The 23,609-nt window shown below is 40.7% G+C and overlaps 1 protein-coding gene across 1 annotated transcript in view; it reads left to right on the top strand.

Annotated features, from left to right (window-relative positions):
* Window positions 1-658: 658 nt before the first annotated feature.
* The window catches only part of OSBPL1A (oxysterol binding protein like 1A), a 78,047-nt gene continuing 55,096 nt past the window's right edge, over window positions 659-23,609 (top strand). Inside the window, exons 1-13 of the mRNA XM_059471443.1 lie at window positions 659-827; window positions 944-1,123; window positions 6,453-6,575; window positions 11,291-11,376; window positions 13,306-13,380; window positions 14,162-14,273; window positions 15,395-15,480; window positions 18,708-18,852; window positions 19,587-19,654; window positions 19,735-19,779; window positions 21,168-21,241; window positions 21,321-21,384; window positions 22,313-22,414. Coding sequence (XP_059327426.1) covers window positions 6,455-6,575; window positions 11,291-11,376; window positions 13,306-13,380; window positions 14,162-14,273; window positions 15,395-15,480; window positions 18,708-18,852; window positions 19,587-19,654; window positions 19,735-19,779; window positions 21,168-21,241; window positions 21,321-21,384; window positions 22,313-22,414 — 978 coding nt within the window. The 5' untranslated portion in view covers window positions 659-827; window positions 944-1,123; window positions 6,453-6,454. The remainder of the gene's footprint in view (window positions 828-943; window positions 1,124-6,452; window positions 6,576-11,290; window positions 11,377-13,305; window positions 13,381-14,161; window positions 14,274-15,394; window positions 15,481-18,707; window positions 18,853-19,586; window positions 19,655-19,734; window positions 19,780-21,167; window positions 21,242-21,320; window positions 21,385-22,312; window positions 22,415-23,609) is intronic.

Here is a 23,609-nt window from a genome sequence, read left to right as displayed (position 1 = left end):
CTTCCTCATGTTGAGATGGAACTTGGCGTGTTTTACTTTATGGACATTGCTTCTCGTTCTGTCGCTGGGCACTGCTGAAATGAGTGTGACACCAAACCGCAGCGGGCACAGCGCGGTACCTGCGGGGCAGCCCCGGGGCCGCAGGGGTGTCACTGTCCCTGCCTGGAAAGAGCGGCCGCCGCCGGCTGCTCCTGGTGCAGGCCCCTTTCTCTCAGACGGCCGGAGGGGCGGGCGCAGCGCCCTCAGCGGGACCCCACTTCACCCTCCCGGCTTTTCGGGCGGGCTGCGGCGAGACATCGGCTCCTGGGGCCGGTCCCCGCGCTGGTGCCGGTCTCGGTCACGGGGGCGGTGCGGCGGCCAGGCGGGCGGAGCCGTGTCCCGCCCCGCCCCGCCGGGAGCCCGCGCCGCCCGCCCTGCGCGGCGGGGGGAGCTGCCGGGGCGCCGCTGCCGGTCACATGTAACCGCGCCCGGTGCGCGTAGCGCGGCGCGGGGCGGCGGCAGCTGCTCGCGGGGCGAGGCGAGGCCGGCAGTGGGCCAGCCCGCCCGCCCGGGGCGGGTTTCCTTCCGCGGCAGGGACGCGGGGCCGGCGGGGGATGCGCCGCCCTCCCGCGGCGACGTTGGCTTTGTTGCTGTCGTGGCCGCCTCTCCCCCGCAGCCGGCGGGAGCGTGTTCGGGGGTGTCGCTGTTGCCCCCTCAGGAGTCCGTTGTGCGGGCTGAGGGGGCGGCCCCAAGCCGGGCTCGGCTCGAGGCACGAAGCGGAGGCGGCCTTGGAGGCGGGGGCCGGGGTGGTCTCTCGCCCTTGGGAAGCGGTGTCTTCGCTTGCTGCTGTGCGTGGGTGATCCTTCCTCCTCCTTCCTCCTCCTCCTCTTCCCGCTGTTCCCCTCCCTGGAACGGGCGCGGCGCTGGCCGGTGCTCGCAGGTCTGAGCGCACCTTTCCCCGCAGGCAAGGAGCGCCGCTGCTGCGACGCGCCTGACTCGCCTTAAAAAGTGTTTAATTCCCGAGACCGGAACGGGCCGCTCGATTCCAGGCGGGCGTAGGGAACTCCGGCCGTCCTGCTGAAGTTCTCACTGCTTGGGACTGTGCCTGCCTGCTGATCCGGGTGAGATCTCGCACGAACTGTGGGTAAGCTTATTCGGAGCGCCTGGGCTGAAAGGAAGTGTTTGATGTAACAGAAATTAAATATGTGCGGAAAACATCCAGGAGATGCCCAAGAACGAGAATTAGTTTAAGTAGTGGTGCTACCTGGGAGTGGTGCTGAATAGATGTGTTGTTGCAGATGTGTAAATTGCTATTAAACAGACAGTATCTTGATTTTAGAGAGGTGCTGCTTTCACAAGGAGGCTGTGTCATAGAAGCATGACCAGCTTCTAACTTCTATGACCCTTTACCCAAAGACTGAAACAAGTACTTTTAGATAACATCACTCATGCTTCTAGTACAGCCACTCTTCTTGGAGCAGCTCCTGTCAGTACAGTGTGTTGTGTGGGTTTGTGGACAGGTTCTGTCTGTTTGTGCAGTTTGGTGCATTTTGCCCGCCTTCTTTGCAAGCATCACATCATAACTTGTGCGTGCTGGGACATGTAAGAAATCTTCCTGAGCATGTATCATCTTCTCCTACAGGAATCTAATTTTCATTGCTAGAGGAAGATCTATTGAAATACTAGATAATGTTGTGCTTTTTGCCAGCCTTACTGTTTGTCATCAGGAGAAAACTTCCTATGCAACCCATGGCCGCTGCCTTGGAGCCTCTAAGTTGGCCAGCGCTAATGCTGTTTCTCCTGCTTTTCTAGCTGTATGTGAGTGAAACCCACTCATATTCTCCTTAGTATATATTGTCATTGTTCTGGGCTGTGTACCTAGCTAGAGAATTCAGCAGGAGAAGAAACCAAAGTAAAAGCAAGTGGGTCTTACAAGTAGTGCTGCCTCACAGTCATAAGTGGCACTCTGGATCTTCGTAGGTCACGTTGAGAAAAGCAGGTGGGTTTTTTTGATTGCACTTTATCCTAGCAGTTGGGTAAAGTTGGTAGTTTGTAATATAGTTGGTTGGCCTTTTGTGTTGAAGTATTCTGCAAAGCTCCCTTAAGCAGGCATGCAGGCAGAATGGTAACCTGTGTTCTCTGTGTTTGAAGCAGCCCCTGTGTGAAGATAGATCCTCTAGTAGCGTGACAGTCACTCTGGCACAGCTCTCATCGAAGAAGATAAAAGCAGAGCATCTCAATGCTATTTTTTATACCTTCTTAAAGGATAAGATTCAATTAGCAGTCAAGTACTGCTGTGGTAGTCCTAATGAGTTCAACAGAAGTGCCTTGCAGTCACATCTCAGCTGCAGAGGGGATGCTGAATAATGTTCTGTTGTTCTGTCATGATGTACCTGTGACTGTGGAGACTGCCATGCAAGCCTTTCAAGGGCACAAGGCTTAAATAGGGGCCATAAAAAGCAGTTTACCTGTATCAGCTGATTGATGGAATAAGGTAATGATGGCAACACAGCTGAATGAAAGATGTGTTCTCTTTTAAGTGGCTAGTGGATTTGCATAGAGGCAGCACAATCCATATAGATGAACCTGCTAGCAGTATCTTAAAGCTTATAATTCCAAATGAAACTATAAAGTTTCTCCCTCAGTGCTGATGGCTTGGATTGGTGCTTTAAAACTGGTGGGTGGGGATTTTAGAGCTCTTCGTGATGGGTCATGGGACCAAATAAACTCCTGTCTGTGCAGGAGTATAGTTGTACAAAGTACAGCTGCAAGTGCACACCACCTGAATGCCTGTGCATTGATTTGTTTCCATACTCTAAGCTTGTCACTCAGACTTCTGTTAGTGGTTTCTCATCTCCATTACAGAGCAAATCCTATTGCTTAAAACAGTATTTACAACAATATAAAAGGTTCTGTTAAGAGTCTCTTTGCTGCCAGCTTTATTTTGGCATGTCATTTAGCTTATTAGCTGAAGCTGTATGTTCTTTATAATTTGTCTGATGGGTAACTGCATGCAGATGCACTTTCCAGCCCCCAATTGTAGAAATGCTTTCACGTGAGCGATCCTTCCGTGATTAGTAGCCAGACTGTAATTATTCTGCGTCATTGCATGCTGCGGGCTTACAAAGTGTATTTGGAATTGGAGGCTTGGCCTGAACAGCAAGGTCTTTGAGGACTAAATCAGTGAAGCAGGCAGTCCATGTTACTATGCATATTACTCTATTGCTAATGTTTGCTTTAAGAGTACAAACAAATCAGTGATTTTAACCTTACAACTATTCGGTGGTAGAAAAACTATGCAAGTTATTTTATATAGTGGTTGAACTTTCTGTGTATTTTGATCTGTTTAAGATTCTGCTCATGCACATAACAGGCTTTGCTGTGTATGCAGGAGTTGTTTGTTTGAATCAGCGTCTTGGTTTCTTTCCCAAACAGTCTTTTCTTCCTTCTCGTCAATATCAAATGGAAACAGCAGGTTGTTAATGCGTTGAAAATGCATTGCTATTCGTACCTGCTGAGTATGTGGGATGTTGACAAACGATACAGGGGTTTCTCATCTGAGACATGGCTAAAGCAATACTGTGTGGGAGGGGGTGAAAATGAACGATGGGCTTTGCTTTTTTTCTTCCCCCCCCTTCTCCCCAATGATTGCTAGCAGAAGCCAGCAAAATGAGTGTAACTGTCCTCTTATCTTTGGTTTGTGTGATTCTCAGTGCTGCATTCTGTGTCCCGCTGAAACTGTATCACTCAGCTTCAGAGGTAGTATTACAGGCTGATAGTACATTAACATACATGATTTTGGTCATTCTCTAGACACTGCTAGAACTGATTCACAGAGGAAAGTTATACCTGCCCCAGTAACAATAACCTGTGCTGTGTTGCCTCCACAAGTGGATAGATTGCTGTTTAAAGGAGAAAGTAGCTTCAGGACTTTAAGGACTGCTAGAAGAACTAGTACCGTTTTGTTTTGTTTTGTTTTCTGGTGGAACTGAAAAGCATGCATGAACGAGAGTGCTGACTAACTGCTTCTGGAGAAGGCATTTGTATCCTGTGTCTGTGATAGATTGCAGGTGACTGATCCAGTCTGTTCTTCTGAAATGTGCTAGAAAGGGCTTGCTTAGTCTTTGTCAAATTCTTTGGAAACAGAGTCTCTCTGCCTTTGCTGATTGAAGAAAAGGTAGAGAAACCTTTTTTGCTGTGTTGTTAGCTCTTTGGCAGTCTGTCCTGTTCTAATTTCTGCCTCAGCCTTGAATATTGCAGGATCTGCCACTGTTACAGGCTTTTTGTTCCTTACCCAGTGTTCTCACTGTCTCTTTTCTTGCTGAGTGGCTTCTTATCTTACCGTAGTCAAAGAGCTCCCTGCATCTATTTAAGCTGTGAGTGTGTGTGGTGCAATCAAGCTGCCTGTCCAGAACAGCAGAGTGTAAACAGTTTGTGGGACTATTCAAAACCTCTGCTAGTATAGGAAAGCTACCTATGTGAGGCCAGTAATCATTCACTGACTGCAGGACCTGGTAAACCTAGTGTGTCTGAATATACTAAACTGGAGACATTAAATTTGGACAGGGTCTCTTTTTTTCCTATTATATGAATAGCAATAAATTGTTTATAGCAGCACAGTCTTTTGAAGCTGTTTTTAACATAGTTTCTTGACACCACTTAAAAGCAGTGTATTTAAATAGGGAAATGCTGTATCTAGGTGTGGTGGAATCATAGAATAAGCTAGTTGGAAGGGACCCATCAGGATCACTGAGTCCAGGTCCTGGTGCTTTGCAGGATGCCCCATGAGTCACACCATGTGCTGAGAGCATTGTCTTCTTGACTTCTTGAACTGTCAGGTTTAGTGCTGTGTCTGCTTTTCTGGGGAACCAACTCCAGTGCTCAGCCACTCTCTGGGTGAAAAACTTTTTCTTGATACCCAACTTAAATCTCCCCTGACTCAGCTTTGTGCTTCTTCCCCAAGTCCTGTCACTGGACACAAGAGTGAAAAGATTGGTGCCAGCCCCTCTGCTTTCCCCCATAGGAATGTGGAAGACTGCAATGAGGTCTCTCTTCAGTCTCCTTCAGACTGAGCAAACCAAATGACCACAGCCTCCCTTCATAAAGCTTCCCCTCCAGATATTTCAGCATCTTCATTGCTCTCCTTTGGACACTCTCTAATAGCTTAATTCCTTTTTTCTCTTGTGGTGCCCAAAACTGTCCTCAGCACTTGAGGTGAGGCTGTCCCTGTGCAGAGCAGAGCAGGACAATCCCCTCCCGTGCCTGGCTGGCAATGCTGTGCTTGATGCCCCCCAGCACACAGTTGGCCCTCCTGGCTGCCAGGACACTGCTGACTTGTGTTCAACTTGCCATCAACCAGGACCCACCCCAGGTCCCTTTCTGCACTGGTACTCTCTGGCATCTCATTGCCCTGTCCCAGATGCAGAGTCCAGCACTTGTACTTGTTAAGCTTCATACAATTGGTAGCTGTTATAATAGCATTTAAAAAAAAAAAAAAAAAAAAGTCAAACCAACTTCAGATTGTGATTTCAGAGTGGGAAAAGATTGGTTAAGACATCATTTAGGAACAGTATTCTTTAACAGACCTGGTAAATAGCGTTATTGCTTACCCAAAGATCTAAGGCTCCCCATCTAGTAGAGAGCTGTAAAATAGTCATGTTAAAAGGTTTTGTTTTCTCCCTTCTTTGGAAGACATAAATGCCTTTTTTTTTCCTTTGCAGTTCAAGTGCAATGGTAGGATTAGAATTAATTAGTGATCTTTTAGAGTTGTGTTTTAACTTCCTTATATTGTACTATTGTGTTTCTTAAAGATAAAGTCAAATCTATGAAGTTGTCTGAGTCCCCCATTCCCCTTCAAGTGAAGATTGCAGGGCCTCAGATACCCGGGCTCAAGAGATGATAGTACTAGTCACTGATGGGTATCTGACATCTCCATAGTACTAATCACTGATGTGTATCTGACATCTCCATGCAAAGACATTCTGTTCCTCAGGGCTGGCAGCCAAAATAATTGTCAATTAATTCTCAGGTAATACTTGGGTTAATGGATGTACATAGTTAACTTTCTCTTTTTTTCACTCCTGTTGCCTTTGGATACATGAAGGGATAAGGGTGAAAGCCTTGTAAGGAAAAAGCAAATGCTTACTGGTTATGCTTGTAGCAAAGCTTGCCTGGTTTGTGGCATAGAGTTTCAACTCCCAAGCCACCCTTAGAACCTAGAAAACAAGAGAAGCAACAAAATATGGGTATTTGGTTATTTAACTGCTTTGTATGTGGAATTTTAATGCTTCTTAGTAGCCTGAGTGCTGGGCCGTTGCAACAGCTTGGGCATTAAGTGTGTGCCACAGAGAGAATAGTTATCTTTCTCATACCAGGGTTAGTGTTAAATACCAGCTAAAAGTGATGTAATTTTAAGCCATAACTTACAGCAGTAGAACCAATTGCAAAATCTCCTCTTTTGTGTATTTTATCAGAGATGACTACAGAAGCAGAACAGCAGCTTCTCCATGATGCTAGAAATGGAAATGCTGAAGAAGTTAAACAGCTGTTGGATACCTTGGACAAAGGAGAAGTAAGCTTTGATATCAACTGTAAAGGTTAGTAGCCTTCCTCAAGTGTTTGTAATCTTGCTGTTCAAGTCACATGTAGTGAAACTGATAGTGGTAGTATAATCTTGCTTTCTTTGGAGTGCCCAGTAGAGTAATAAAAAACCTACTTAAACAACTTTTACACTGACTTAAGGGCATATTTGCTTAGGGGAGAGATAATAATAAAAGAGTACGGATAGTTGCAGTGTACAGAAAAACTCAGCAAATTCATAGACACTGGAAGTGTCAACAAGACAAAGAATCAGTACCTCTTTTTGCCTGTGTTCATGCCTATGGCAACTTCGAAGCTTTAGAATACTAAACAAAACAGATTGTGGTGCCTGGGGATTGTTCAGGAAGGTAAGTTGCTTTCATCAGAGCTGCAGAGAATATTAGATCAGGTCTGTCATTTGTGCTCTGCTAAGTGTAGGGGTTTATTATTTTGGGGTTTTTTAGGCCCATATTTTGTTAGCACACAGTAGAACTGTTACATTTCTTGTCGCTTGTAAAAATGTTTGGGACAAATGTTTATATCTTAATTGTGGTAGAATACTAGGTTGCTTGGGAAAGAAACTAAGACTGCTCTTTGTCTGGGTCTTTGGCCTTTGCTGAAGTTTTGCTCATGTGCAGCTAACAGAGGTGTGGCTGAGCAGCTTGCTTGCTGTGCATTAAAACTTCAAACTGGGACTAGATTTGCAAGCTTGCTAGCAGACTACCTTACTTCTTTGTTATTTTAGCAGTTTTATATTTCTTTTTATTTACACGAGTATGTTTCTGGTTGATTCCAAGGTGTGGGTGTGAATGTCACCCTTTCTACCCAGGCTGGTATTCCATTGTTTGTCATTTAACTGTTTAGCAGCACTGAGAGGAAAGTGCTGCAGAGGGAGAGGGAAGAGATCCACTGAGCTTCCTCTCAACCATAACAGAAGGGAACACTTTGCCCTGAAGGGCAGTGATTCCTATTACCTGAACAAGCTCTATCCCTTTCCCAAGTCTCATTCTTAATCATTAGCTTACTTATCGTTTTGTTTGACTACTCAGCCATGTTTTTGCTTTCTCAATGGTTAATGTGCTCACCTCAGAAAAGAAGTTGTGAAACCCAAGCTCATTCTATTTCATCTTTGGGGAGCTAGTTCATAATTTAAAGGGGAACCAAACATACTTTGATGAAGCTGAAGTCTTCCACCCTCAGAAGTATATCCTTGGTAAATATTCAGTATGTGTAGTGCCAAAACAATTGGAATAAAAGTACCTTAAGATTCATGCATCAGTGCCCATAAATAAGTTCCTGAAGTCTCTTGTGCTTAGAAGAGGTTTCAGACTTTCTCTGATGTGTTCTTACACATAATCTGAAGTCAAGAAAGCTTAATGAAATGGCTTACTCTGTTGTCTGTTATATCAAGCAAATGGGTCTCTGGTCAGAAAGTCTGCAGCATAGGAGAGAGTCAGGTAATGAAGTGAAAGGTGGTGCTTAGCTGTTTTTCTAGTTTAGAAGTACATGCCAGCTGGTTAATGCTTGCTTGCTAATAGGAGGTCTAGGAAGCTAGAGGGAATGTGCTTGTGATATTATATTTAACCTAAACTAGTTCCAAATATGGATTTTGTTCACTGTGAAATCTCTGCTTTTGAAGTTTCAATTCTTCTAAATGTCTGAGGACACAGAAGTGTAATTAGTGTTATCTGGAAGAAGTGCTCTAGTTGTGTGAAACTTCAGAGTTAAATCTCTGTTTCTCTGCAGTCATTTTTCAGAGACTGACTTGTTTCACTTTGCTCTCATGAAGTCTTCCGTTGGAAACAGTCTAAGACAAATTCAGGCCAAACAGCCTTTGCTGTATAACTGGCCCTGGCATTCTGCCTCCTTACTAGCTAGACCACTATGTTTTGCTACAAGTTCTGATCTGTTGAGTATCACCAGATAGTTAATCATCAGGTTGTTATGCAATTACTAAAGTACACACTGTAGACTGTAACTATCTTCTCTTCCTGACAGCCTCTTGTGCTTCTGTCATTACCTTGGATAATAGATGTCCCTAGAAAGTCAGGGTATAGGGAATGTCTTCACTGCTGTAGTAACAGTTCCTTCAGGATTTCTGATACAGCAGTGCCACTTGGCTTGGAATAAAGTGCTTCTGGAGCAGGTGGGAGGCTGCACTGCAGGTGCAAACTTCCTGCAGGATGTGCCTTCTTAGCCCTAAGTTTGACAGGTTGGTGTGACTGGGTGTCAAAGCCTGTCTGACATCTCCTTGTCTTTTCAGAGGGGACCTACATCTGAGGCTGTGTGTGCTGTACCTTCATAAGTGTCAAGTCTGACAACAGTGACCCTAAACATCACAATTTCTACCAAAGTGAAGGAAGAGAAAATAAATTTAGGCTTCCTGTACTTGCTCAGCTGTGACTGTATTCTTCCCAGTCAGTGCTTGCAGATAAGCAGGATTTGCTTGAGGGAAATCCAGCCAAATTATCTGAACTTCTCTTTTTGGGTTCCTCAGTTCACTGTTTTAGAAAGAAGGAGTCTACATTAAAACAGTACCAAAGCCAGGTTTCTTCCAAAATAATTGTGTTTTCTAAGGCCATCTCTTGTTGGCTCATTCTTCTTAAATACAAGAAAACAGGGTATCTAGGAATTTGCAATGTAAAAACTCCATAAGGTAAGGGTAATGGTCAGTAGTGTGTTATGGCAAAATTAACATTTGAATCACCGCACCGTGGCCTAGCAGTCCACAGCTGGAAAATGGCTGCCTACCTTGTCTCCATTCTCTAAGCAAATGGTAACACTTGGCACTTAGAGTTAAGTGGCATTAAACCAAAGAGCTGTGTGTAAGAGGGAAAGCAATTATGGTTTTTGTTGGAATTACATTATTTCTCCTTTTCTATCCTTGCATTCTCCCTTGTGTAATGCTGTCATGGTTTAAAATAATAATAAAGTATAAACACTTGTGGTCACTTTGAAAAGAAGTAACACCTCAAAAGCTTAAGAAATAAATGGTCAGCTGACATCAGAAATGCAGACATTCAAAGTGGATGCAGAACAAGGGCCTGTTCTTACTTTATTCAGTAAGAACTATAAATCTGGACAGATTCCTGGTTGTTTTTTTCATGACTGAATTCCTTGGCAGCATCACTGCCTTATCAGTGCTGTTAACTAATAAATGTTTTGACCTAATTGTATGAATTCAGTGCAACTCAGATCTCTTTTGTAGTCTTTGAATGAACATTACTCCCTACTGGACTGAGGGATGAGTGATGTCCATTTAGTATGTTATCCAACATAACTATCCCCCCCAGAGTTAGTGGTCCACACAGGATATATTTTTTGTGGTACTTTGGCCCATCAGTAACGTAGGGTAGGAGGTCTGGTGTAGGCCAGACTGTAATGAGGGAAAGATCTAAATCTGGGATTGGAAACAACAAGAGTTGAGAAGAAAGAGAATCAAATTACAAAAGAAATTGTCAATAAAGGGTGGGAATGTTAGCTGGAAACAGTTATAAGAAATGGGAAAATATTTCAGCTCTGAACTATGTTCTAATGTTAATTTTTAATATGAGAGCAAGAGAGATGATGAACTTTCAAGATGAACAGTGTATTTTCCTTGTGCTTGTGGCTTGTTTTCTCAGGGCAAACTTATCTTATGCGTGTTCCATGCCTCAGTACTTGAGCTTATGTGACAGGGGAAAACTTAATGGTGGCAATGATTTAAAAACAATTTCTACTGCCTTATTTTCATTTTTCTTCCAAGTACAAAATGATAGCTTTTAGATGACACTGTAATGCTGTGTGTGTATTGCTTAGTTAAAAGCAAGATACAGGTTTATTTTGCTTAATATAGTTGAGTGTTGCAGTTGGAAAGTAAAGTGAGTTGTTAACTTGAGTAATCTTTAATGCTTTAATATCTTGCTTTTAAAAGAAATGATTGTAGGGGAATTGTTGAATTTCATTCAGCCAGTGTTCCAGGTCATGTTTTAAATGCTCTTTAAAGCATAAATCATATTTTCCTTTACGTGTTCATTTCTGTGCCTGCTTTTTGTCTGTGCTTTATAATTCTGCAACTTAGAGTTGTAGATGATAAATGAGTTCCACTGTGCATAAAGATTTCAAAGCACATTTCTTAGTGAGGCTGTCTTTATCAGAACTGAGTAAAGCACAAGGCAACAAAAAAAACTAACAACAAAACCCTCAACATTAGATCATTCCACCTATTTTATTTTGAATCCTTTGTTTGAAAGATGAGTTGTCTTACCTCTCATTTATGTGAAGAAAATAAAATTGTGTAAACCAAAGAGTTTTTTGAAAAACAAGAGAAAAATGTGCTTGCATGTGCGATTTTCATAGTGAATAAAGAATGAAAGTAACTGAAGCTACTTGCTAGTATTGAAAGGTGTTACGTACAAAGAAAAGTTTTATTCTCAGTCAGGTGACATAACTTTTCCCTTTCAAAAGGTTGTGGGATTTTTGTTTGGGCTTTTTGGAGTTGATTTTGTTGGATTTGTTAAGGTTTGGGGGTTTTTTTGGTGCTTTGTTTTGATATTTTTTTTTTAGATTTGAAACCAGCTTTCTCAAACAGCCTCCTGATTTAGTAATTTAAATAATGAGTAGTATGGATGATTCCAGCCTCTTTGTTCCTCTGCTGCTGTGAAAAATGGTCATCCATGACAACCTCCGAGCACATGACAGTACTCTTTTGTACTGTGTGATCAAAACTTAATTTTCCTGTTTTGTCTTTTAGGCAGAAGTAAGTCTAATATGGGTTGGACACCTCTTCACCTTGCTTGCTACTTTGGACATGCTGTTGTGGTAGAGGATTTGCTGAAGGTATATATCTGTTTTCCTCTCTGTGAAGTGCTAGAAGCAGTTAGTGTTTCTTCAGGTTTTTGTGGTAGAAGAAAAGAGGCTTTGCAGAGAGGCAGAGGCACTCCTACAGTTTATCTACATGAAGCATAGACATAACTGATTGTTGTGGCATTAAGATAGGCCTGGTTTAGAAGGACCCAAAATAGTGACAGTGGAAGTCTATACAGTAGTGTACTGGCCCTTACTCTGATCAGTTTTTACAATTATTGGTACTTGGCTGGTTTTCTCTTGGAGTGTAACTGTCTGCATGTTGGAGCCAAAGATGTACAATATATAGGTGAGCACTCATGAAAGCTCAGGTTTTTTGAAGCTTACTGGGTATCTGTGTATAATACATATATCATACCATGTGATAGTAGAATACAATATATCACAGCATGTGATACTAGTAATGCAATTACTTCAACAGTTTGATTAGTTTACTGTTGTACATAAAGTGCTTAAGTTTAGGCAATTTCAGTTACCAAGTTGTAGAAAAGCTTAAAGTGTCTCAAATACAAAAAATGCTGATTGATCTAATTTTATATTGTGCATAGAAATATGCACAGAATTTTGTGCAAAATAGCCTGTATGTGTTTCTTTCAGGCACAGACTAATACAGTTGGACTCATTATTTCTTTCTAACATCTTTGAAATAATGAACTGCATGGTGAATTTTGAAACTATGGACTTGTGTTATCAAAATTTATGTGTTTCTATTTGCAAAACAACTGCAAATGCAGTGACTATGTGGTTTCTGACCGAATTGTTTTTTGTTTTTGGTCTCAGGGTAGCTTCAACCAACCTTAACTATATTAGACCCTCTTTAATATTTGAAAGATTTTGCTGGATGGCAGCAGTGTGATAAACAGTCTCAAGTGCAAAGCTAATCTAAACTTGATTTTCATTAAGAATAAAAGCTGCCAGCATAGTCCAGACTTTAAAGGAGGAAACAAATTTGAGATTTCTTTGAGAAATTCTTCTCTAGCAAGTACACTTGCTTAGTAAATAAAGCCATTTTCAATTCAAGCAGGTTATTTAAAGCAGAAGGTAAAGTTTTATCACTTGATTTATGCATTTATCAAGCATCCAGCCTGAAGAGTTGGAAGAGTATAGAGTATAGAAGTACAAATACTTTTAGTTCTTTTGATAGGGCTCTTGAAAGGGTACTATTTAAAGAACCAAGTGAGAAATAAGTGAGTCTGTGCACTTCTGAAAGCTAGGCAAGTATAAGTGTGTATGTACTTGTGCAAAGAGCAAGTGAAGGAGGCATTATCAGAAACAGAGTTTTGGAACTAGTTAGGTTCATCAATTGAGGCAGACAGCAATGACCTGGCTAAATCATGTGATCTAAGCATATGTGATGAAGTTAAGTATGCCCTGCCCTCTCTTTGACCCTTTGAGAGGTTAGGTAGAGTGGCGTAGAAGAAATACTTAATGAAAGAAGGATAGGATTTCTTGGTTTCTTGGAAGAGTGCCTGTGCAGTGTGGCAAAGACTCCTCCTTTCAGATAAAAGGCATGGGATGGAGAAAGTGTGTGACAAAAGGAAGGGAGATTTAATAGGAAGACCTACAAAATCCCAAACAACCCAAGCCAAACAAAAACAAGACAATAACAGCACCCACACCTTGTTTTAAACTTACTTTCCATATACTCTCTTCTTAAAAGTGTTGGATATTCCTGGAAAAATGCAGGGGGCTTTTCCTTTTTGAAGCAGTTGAGAGAATGTTGGCTGTGGATCTTAGATACATACTTTATCCTTGTTTCCAGAATAACTGTATTACAGTTCTGATCTGATTTGCCACTAGGTCTACATTAGTGTCCTGTCTCCCCTTCCTCCCAAGGAGAGGAAATAGCCATGTAGTTCTTGTTGGAAGGATATTCAGATGTCTGTTGGTCTTGCTGTTTAGGCAGGTGCAGATGTGAATGTGCTGAATGACATGGGGGACACTCCGCTCCATCGTGCAGCTTTCACGGGCCGTAAGGTAAAGTATGGTGCCTTTTTAAAGCCTCACTTGTAGAATTATTAAGAAAGTGCTAGCAATAAGATCACTTCAAAAAGATGTTTTTACAGGGTCTAAAAATGACTTATTGTCTGTTTTGGTACAGTGTGTTCAGAAGGATTAGGCACATTGCCTAGCTTGCATAACTGTACAAAACAAAAACCCACAGAGAGAAACCACATTGTTTTAATCTTAGTAGCTTGTGGAGGGGAAAGAAATCTCTTAAATTAGGACACACAGGCCCATTTGGTGTTTGGAAGAGCTGTTTCTTCATAGTTAATTAGAACTAAAGAGCTTTTTATGGGCCTGTGTAATTTTACACTAGTTTGATTTCCCCCACCATGGCCACCATCATTCCAAAACTATGGAATACATCTTGGAATACATCATTCCAAAACTATGGAATACAGATGGATAACATCTTGGCCCTTCAGGAGTGACTACTTACTTACAAAGCCAGTTGTACCATTTTTATCTGTCCAAGTCAGCATTCACACCAGGTACACCAGCTTTTCAGGGTCAGTCTGTTCAGCTTTACCTCCTGTTGGTTCCTTCAGCCTGACTGATGGGAGAGAAAATGTTGCAGTTAGTCTCACTCTTCAATCTCTCTAAAACATCCCTTCCTGTTTTCATAAGAAACCAGCAGTGGTGAGAAGCTGTTGGTTGCAAAGCTCATTTTACAGCATGTCAATAGCTGGAAAGCTTGATTGTGGCCTTGCAGTTACACAGACAGATAAGCAGTGGTTTTCAAATTGTTTTTCAGGAGGTGGTGATGTTACTCTTGCAGCATAATGCTGATCCTTCTATTGTTAACGGCAGTGGAGAGACTGCAAAAGAAGTTACCTATGACAAAGACATAAGGAATATGTTGGAAGGTAACTTTAATAGGTCAAAGTTTGTTTTGGGTTTTTTTTCACATGTGTGCATTCTAAAAGCTGCTATTTTTCCTGCAAGTTACAGAATCTCAGTTGAATTTTCTTTTTAAATTTGGTTATTAGAAAGAAAACAGTCATAGTTTTTGGTTCTTGTCTGCAGTACTGACAAGTGGGGTTTTTTTGGGACTCGAGAGTTAAGTATTATGAATACAAATAGCATTATTTAGGTTACTATTTCAGTCCTGCTGGGATAGTCCTTGCTACAGATTTGAGTGGTATGTGGGCAGTCAAAGCCTTGGCTCACTGAAAGAGACAAAAGTCAAGTCAAGAACAGTAAGTGACTTTGTGTCAAACAAATCATTAGAGAGCAAAATTCCCAACAGTTTGCAAAGGTGACCCAGTTATGGATCAGATTTAGTACTTGCTATTGCAGTCTTAGACATTGTGTCAAAAGGCATAAAAAATAAAAGCACTTCCCCTTGTTTCCTCCATGGCCTCACAGGTGTCAGAGATGAGGCAGATGGTGTCCAAATACTAATCTAGTTCACTGATTATAATTTCGGAGAGTTCAAAAAACTCTCCGAAATTTTTTGCTTCCTGGTATTACTATGTAATACTCTTAAATACTGATGGAGCTCTGTGTCCACTACCACAGACTGCATATATGAAGTGATCTTTCTTCTGATTCTACGTGCAAATGCACAAATAACTCATTTCCACTGCTCATCTGCTGAATCATTAGAGAAGAATAAAATTTTGGTAGGATGATAAGAGCAGAAGAGAAGCTGAAAAATACATAGGGAAGATCTGAGATGAGGGTGTTGCATTGTTCCCATTTTCCCTTCTGCAGGGAGTGGGCTTGATTCTAAGTATTGAAATAATAGTATTATATATTTGTACGTGTATACAAACTTACACATCTTATCAGAGTTTATGTGCTTTGAACATATTTTTGCTCTGTCACAGATGTTTCTGAGTAAATATTCTATTTATACCTGTCCCAATTAAATAATACTGGAAACATTTACTTCTCTAGGCTTGTTTTGCTATACTTGTTTGAATGCTGTACTTCATATGTACTTTACTGAGAATTACTTTTTTTTTTTTTTTTTTTTTTTTAGCAGTGGAAAGGACACAAGAAAGGAAACTGGAAGAACTCCTCTTAGGAGCAGCAAGAGAGGGGGAAACAGGGAAACTGACTGCCTTGGTAAGAATTCAAGTCAAGTGATTCAATCCATTATGCTGATGTAACAAAATATAACTTTGTGCCTTGCATTTCAAAGGCTGTGACTATGGAATATTAGTGCTGTGCCCTGTGTTATATTGGTAAGGTGCTGAACCCTCAAGGATTTTCCTCTTTGTTGGAGGTTGCAAAACCAACAGTTTTCAACTTCTTTCATGTTTTTAAATCCTTTAGATAGAGTTAGCTTGTTAGTTGTAAACATCAGTGTAATGGTTCATGGTCTGCTGAGATAAGCTTAGTATGTTATTGTGGATACTTTAATGTCATGGATGTCTAGAGTTTCACCACAGTGTGGCCTGTCTTTAATCTTGAAAATAAGCTCTTTCTCATTAGCATCCATTGTAGTTTTTAATAGACAGTTGTCTGCCCAGCACAGTTTCATGCTGAGCAGGAGTTCATAACTGAATTTTTGTGTGTGCACACTCATAGTAATCCCAGATGAACCATATGATGGCCTGGTAAGGCTGTGGCAGAAGTAGATCACAGAAAGACTGGAGGGTGCCTCTTGATGTGATTCAGTCCAGCTTCTGTTTGCAGAGCAGAATGAACTAGAGCATGTTGCTCAGGACCAAATCCAGCTGGGTTATGAAGCAGAGTCCCAATGCTTGAACTCACACTTTGGAAAGTCCTGAAGAGTGTCCTTGGAAGTAAGACATGCAGGATGGAACGGTTTTTACCGACTTAGCACCTTTAGAAATGCCTTTTCAGGCATCAAAATTCACAAATGTGAGATTAGTATATTGAGATATCTGATTTTCTTTATTTTTCTGCCTGGAAGCCAGAAGTGAACATCTCTTCGCAATTTACTTCCACCACTCTAATTTTTTTTCTTATAGCCCAAAGCGCTTTGTCTTTCTAGCTCCTTTCATGGAAACCCTTGTTAAATCTTTGGTCATCCTTGTAATTCTTTTTTGGAGATTTTGTACTGTCCTCTTGGAAATGGAGAGAGAACCAGAGCTGTACACAGCACCTAAGATGTAGAAAAATATGCATTAAAAAATGCATTAATACACTTCACAACTGTGCTAATTGTAATTAATACACTGACATAAGTGATCTGTTCTGATTCTGATAATTTTAATACTTGTTACATGTCTGCTGATCCTTAAGCTCATGTGAAAATAAAATTGGGAAAAAAGTGGCTCCTTCTAGAAATCTGTCATTAAAAACTTTGCTTTCTTTAATGTGGCATGTTACTATGCATGAGCATGTAATTCTCCCTGTGAACATTGTAATTTCTAAGTGATATTATTTTTTAAAATATTTTTATATTTTTAATATTTATTTTTAATAATTTCACTATTTCTTTTATTTTTTTAATATTTCTTTTATTTTTTATATTTGCTATCTTTGAGCTCTGTATATATAAAGACAGCTATATATTGACTTTTAAAACCTTTCATAATATTTTCATGTTTTTGACCTGGAGTCAGTTTTAAGTCAATCCTTAACAGGTGTTCCTTGGAATACATTTACAGTTCTATGGTTTCCTACTCTTTGACTTTCCTACCCTTAGGTTGATACCTCTGGGCAGAATTTGTGTAGCTCTTCATAACTGTCCTTTAGCTCCAAAATTCACCGTACTTTACCTACTGATTGTTCAGGCATTTTTGCTCCTACTTAAATTTTTTTATTAGCAGACTATGATGCTCATGGAACTTTACCTGCTTATATCTACTTTTACTGTGACATCTAACACCAGAACATGTTATTTACTAGAAGTTAGATCTTCAGCAGCTGAATCTTAACCCAGGCTCCTTAGTCTACTTGAGGCAAAGCCAGTGTGTTCTTCCTGTGAGTTCTCAAAAATGTACTGTACATTTCCTGAAGTGACTGGAGAGATTTTTATCTGAATGAGTTGATGCATGAAGCTTCCTTCCAAATATTCCCTTGTAGTATGGCATAAGGTGCTGAAAGCACAGGCATGTGGCTTAAAAGGTATGGAGGCAAGAAGTCAGAAGAGGAAGTAAACGTAAAACAACTGGTTGGAAAGAGCTAAAGCTTAGGAATCCTCAGGAATGCAAGTATTTGACTACAGTGTTAATGAGGGTACACTTCCACAAACTCCCTCTTTTTGACTTTTGTTCTCTTACCAGTTGATCTGTAAACAATAACTTGTATAAGGGATAAGTAGTTTATCCCTTATAGGACTACTTCTGAGGTACATATAAAGTAGTTGCTGTTGAATTATGGCCATGGGAATTCTGTTATTATTTTGTAATTTTGTCTAAGCATATGCCTAATATGAGTACTTAAACTGAGTTTCTCAAAAGTTGTTGTCATGCACTGGTGACTCTGGTCTCCTAAGGCTGCTTATCAGTAACTTAGCCTTTCTAGTGAGGCACTCCCATCTGGCTTGTGAGCTTAAGAGGCTGGTAGTGCATGAAATGGTTTGGGTTGGAAGGGACCTCTACAGATCATTCAGTCCAACCCCCATGTAAGCATCCAGTAGCCACATGTTTGAGTAGAAGTGTAGTGGTGTTTTAAGGTAGTTAGCAGTGTTATGCTTCATGACCCTTCTCTTTGAAGGGGTCAGTTTCTCAAAGCATTTATATTGTGTGCAAGTAAAACTCAATTTGGGTTGGTTTTTTTTCCCTGGTTACATAGCTACTTTTATCTTAATAGACTTAAGAATGCAGCAAAACTGTTTGTATAACAGATTGCCTATCCTAGAAGCTGTAAATGGCCTAGGATATCTGGCATTGGGACTGGCAGGTCTGCCACCCTTCAGTACAAAGTTCTTACTCTCTGAAACAGGGGGGCTGCACAATTTTTTTCTGGATTAGCACTGGCCTGTGCTAACTTCTGCGCTGTGCCTGGGAGTCTTCTATGAAGAACAGCGGACTTTTGACAGTAGAGCTGGGCAGGGCCCTTCTAGCATATAAATGACTGAACTGCAGTACTGTGCAATTTTCCCTGGCACTGCAGTTGAACAGAAAAATGTGTCCATATTGTGCAGCAGAGGTGGAAGGGGTATAGCAAGCAAAACATTGAAGTTCTTTGCTCTAGCTGAATGTCTTGTTTGATTGTTGCACTCCTTGCCCTTGTCATAACTCTTGCTAAATGCCCTCTTTTTTGCCAGATCTACACTGAAGCATCCTAGTTAGGAACAACTAATTTTCAAAAGAGAGAATATGGCATCTGGAGAGGGGGGAAAACTGATAAGTAGCAAGAACTTTGTTTTTTTCCAGTTAAACAAGCGCAAGCCACCTGATATTAACTGTACAGATCAGATGGGGAACACGCCCTTGCACTGTGCAGCATACCGTGCTCATAAGCACTGTGCATTGAAACTTCTAAAAAATGGAGCAGATCCTAAAATAAGAAATAAAAATGGTGAGTACCAAATGAAAAGTATGTTAAATGTTAAGTGGAAACACGAATTCAACATCTTCTGCAAGCTGTGTTACTTATTACACAGCGTTCAGGCAAAATCTTACAGTGCTTTACAAGCTTTGTCTCACTAATAAAGGAAGGCCAACAGTGGCTAAATTGCAAGGGGCAGGAGAACTGTAGCAAAATACTTATTGTATGTGCTTTTATTGTCCAAGCTTGCACATTTCTGGAAAATTTACTGACTGTCTTAACAGTAAAATGTGCCTGGCTTTTGTTTTCTTGATGCTAAACACTGAACACAGGTAACAAAAAAAAGCAAGACTGAAAATGTGCCCAAGACAAAGTCACTCCTTAGTAGAAGGCCTCTAATGAAACCACAAAGAGGAAAACTTGATGCACATGTTATGCAAACTGTGTTCTTGTCCTCTGTTTAAAGATGCCTCTGTCTTGGTATTTGTGAGTGTCCTAAACTGGTTTTTATAGCTGGAAGCTAAAACTAAATTTAAATTTGTAAGGGCAAAGGGCTCTCTGTGGTTAGTAGAACTCTGACAAGCAGTGCAGTGCCTTGAAGTTCAATACCTTTTTTAGTCTTCTGCCCTTGAGGAGTTGATGTTCCCAATTACAAGTGCAGATGCTTGAAGGCCAAACTGATGGGTAATGAGTGTCAAATTATTTTAAAGTACATCTAAGTTTATTTGCATCAAATTCTCATGCCTTGTCTTGTTACTAAACAGATCAGACACCCCTTGATCTAGCCCAAGGTGCAGAAATGAAACTGATACTGGCAGGTAAAACTGGAAAGGTAGGAACTTTTGTATCAATTTAAAATGCCAAGGCTGTCTAGTTGAAGCTATTACTATATGAGCTTTAATTTCTATGCAGGTTATCAACAAACCCCTGAGGCGATATGAAGGTCTCCTGTGGAAGGTATGGCTTATTTCCCTTTCTAAAATTGCTTGTAAGATTTCAAAGTATGTCCTTTTTTCTATATTTTAGTGATAACTGATGAGTGAAAGAATTTTTGAGTAGTACTTAATAGTCATTTTGTTTAATATGTATAGATGGGCTGGCTGAGTGGAGCAGCTACCAGATTTGTGGTACCCTGATCTTAACCTCAGTAACTAAAATCTTTATTTCTTTCTAATTTTTGTGGCAAAGCTACACTGTGATAAGGCATTGTTCTTTTTGTGTGGGCAAAAAGATTTTTCTTTCCTCAATAGATGACTTTGATAATCTCTGACTGATACATTGTCTTTAAGAAACTGTGACTAATGTTTTGCCATCATCTTCTGAAAATTTTAAAACTTAGTGGGAAGATGGCATTCAAAGAGTTTAAAGCTCATTTTGCTGTGTTGCTCAAGTGAATCTAAGGTCTACATGAATGTTTAATTGTGTTGCTTAATGAAATCTTTAAAGATTTCTTCAGTGTAAATTTTCCTATATCACAATTGTAATATAAGGAACTGTTCTTAAAAAAGAACTGTGTGCTAAAGCTTGAGAAAGATAAAATGTTGTAGCTGGAGATGTCAATGTGTTTTGTTTCTCTTTTGATTTTATAAAATAGTGTGGTGACCACCAATTCCTGTAATATTAAAAAGTACAACATTTTAATATTTCAGTTCTTACTGAATAGCAGGCTCAACTGTTATCTTTAGGTGGTTCCAAAAACAGGAGTAGTGCTGCACTTATAAAATACTCTCTAGTTGCTGTGATCATCAGGATATGCAGAACCAAAAAGGTTTTTGTAATGTTTACTAATTTTAAGTGTTAAGGAAGCTTCTCTGCCTGACCATGCAGGAGTCACTCTGTCCATCACACTTCTTCCACCAGAGATTTTTAATTGCTGGGACTGAAGCCCCTTTGCAGTTGGTGGCTTCAGGGAGTTGACAAGTGCCCAGCTTAGCTCCCTAAACTCACTACACTCAGTCTGACAAGGTTTCCTTACCAGCTTGACCCTTGGTTTCCTATAGCTGAGTGTCAGATGTCTGGATCTTTGATCATTGTGCAGTAACAAGATAGCAGCTTGGGCTGGTGCCTCTGAGGAGGTACCCAAACGAAGGAACCCCTGGGGTTTTCAGCCCTTGCAATCTAAGTGTGTGAAAGTCAGGAGTCTTCATGCTGAGTCCTCAGCTCCTGACACCACAAAGTCCCTGTGGCTTCGGCTAAGCACAGGGTCATTGCCACTTCATGGTCTCTTGCCTCAGGCTCCTAGCACCCAGAGCTCAGTTCTGCAGCTCACACTGCAGCTGCACACTGAGCTGTCTATACTGAAAGTATTCTGTTGAGCTTAGCTAGCCTTTTTTTTCCTCTTTTAGAGCTCACGATTTTTTGGTTGGAAACTCTACTGGATAGTTCTAGAACATGGAGTGCTTTCCTGGTATCGGAGACAGTAAGTCCTGTGGTTACATTTCTGAACAGCAGTTTAAATAATTCCTGTCTTCTTCACTAAATCTCTTCTTCTTTCAAAGAGCTGATGCTGTGAATAATGATCATCGTCAGGGGTGCAAGCATCTAACACAAGCTGTCTGCACGGTAGGAATGTGTTGTAACTACTGAGTTGTTTTTTTTATGTTCCATTGTATTTCATTCCTGGTTAATGAAAACTTCCACTGGATTGGTAACCTGATCTTTGTTATAAAATAGGGAGAAAGCTTGTGCTGTTGAAAGAAATGCTTGTTCCTGTCCAGCAAAGTGTTCTTTTACGTAAAGTGGCCATAAAGCTCCTTCACTGCTTTCTAAAGCATTGAAGATTTAGACACACAAGGTATCCTGAAAGCAGAATGGGTCAGTTTGAGGCATGTGATCTGGAATAGCCAAAGCTCCAGTTCCTCCTTAGCTGTCCCTGGCTGCTTGTGACCGATTGCATAACTTAAGCTGATCTCAGTGGAAAGACTAAAAAATGTTGAAGGTGACATTTGGAAAACTTTACTGATTTCTGTTGTGCTTGTGGGAATCTGTTTTGGAAGGGGTGAACAGAGAAAACAAATGCCAGGTGTCATTTATAATGCCCAGCAAGATGAAGTGTTTAGGAAAGATGCATTTAAGATAATTTCCATATTTCTATAACTGCCCTATCATTGTCTGGCACCACAAGTTCTATTAAACTGCACTTATAAATACACTCATATTGTATGGAAAAGTGACTTGCTTTTCAGTATCTACAAATTCCTTAATACTGGTGATCTTGAGCCATTGCTGAGGTTTTGTCTGAATCAAGTGGTGCAAATAAATGCAAATATAATATTTAACCTTAAGAACCTCTGTATTGCTATTAATGACATAATGATACACTTTGGAAAACTGTTCTGACCAAGGTTTTTATAAGTTACAATTACTTGGATCAAAGCTGAGGCAAAAACTACTGAGTTAAGCATAATTTTATACTTTGCATACACTTATTTTATTTTTTTTTCTGACTGATTCATTATACTAATTTTGTTTTTTCTCCACTTTGCTCTAGGTAAAATCAACAGACAGTTGCTTCTTTTCTGTCAGATGTTTTGATGACACTGTTCATCGTTTCAAGATTCCTAAAAATAACGTTCCTTCTCAAACAAGAGAGGTAATAATGACTCTTTATGAAAGGCATTAAAATAAAGTAACTTCCATAATGAATAATTTGCATACTACTTGGATGCATTAGCAGCAGCGTATTTCATGTTTTGATCATCAGAACTTGGTAGCATTGCTGCAGATATTAAATCTTTTAGCATGGTTACAGATTAAGCAGCAAAAAAAATTGGCCCATTGTAATTACTTCTTTAAAATAAGTGCTACCTTGTTTTCCAGCTCTGTGCCTGCATTATGCCCTGTTATCTAACTTCCTGTTCTTCATTCACTTCTCCATGTGGTAAATTTCTATTGGAACCTCCTTCTGTTGCACTTTCATAGTTCATTCCCAAACAAAAGAATGCTTAATGGTACAGTCTACTCTTAACCATACTCCCAGATGATCTAATAAACTGTATTTTCTCAAAAGGTGCCTCTGAAACAGTTTTAGGTCTATTTGTAGTACATTCACTCTTGTGCTTCTGCAGGTGTACTAACTAGAGATGGAGTTTGGGTGGAGGCAGCTGGAGTTCTGTGTCCATTTTTGGGCTTCTCACAACAAAAGAGATACAAACATACTAAAGAGAACCTAACAAAGGGCCATGGAGGTGATTGAAGGGATCAGAGCATCACTTTTACTAGGAAAAGCTGAGAGAGCTAGGACTGCTCAGTGTGGAGAAGGGGAGACTCAGGGAAGCGTGCCTATGTTGGTAAATGCCTGAGGAGATGTGCTAAGAGGGACAGAGCCAGGCTTTTTTCAGTGGTGCCTGGTGACAGGACCAGAGGCCATGGGCACAAACTGAAGCCCAGGGATTTCTCTCTGAACATAAAGTGTGAGGGTGGCCGTGCCCTGGCACAGGGGGCCCACAGGAGTTGTGATATATCCATCCTTGAAGATTTTCAAAAGCCAGTTGGATGTCCTGGCCAACCAGCTCTAGGTGGGCCTTCTTGAGCAGAGGGGTTGAACTAGATGGCCTTCAGAGGTCCCTGCCAGCCTCAGCCACTCTGTGATCCAATGAACAGGAGAAGAATCTACCTCTTAATTATGATAGTGCTTGAGGTTTTGTGCACAAAGTTTGTCACACATAAGAAAGCAGACTTTGTCACAGGGACCTTGCTCTCTGAACAGAAATCCAAAGATACAAAATATGTTCCCTATGGTCTTTTAATTAATAAGATTTTTTAATGTGACCTTGAATAGACTGAGG

Source organism: Ammospiza nelsoni, chromosome 1, assembly GCF_027579445.1.
Source record: "Ammospiza nelsoni isolate bAmmNel1 chromosome 1, bAmmNel1.pri, whole genome shotgun sequence".
Lineage (NCBI taxonomy): Eukaryota > Metazoa > Chordata > Aves > Passeriformes > Passerellidae > Ammospiza > Ammospiza nelsoni.
Note: the sequence above shows the minus strand (reverse complement) of the source record. Positions and strands in the feature narration are given on the sequence as shown.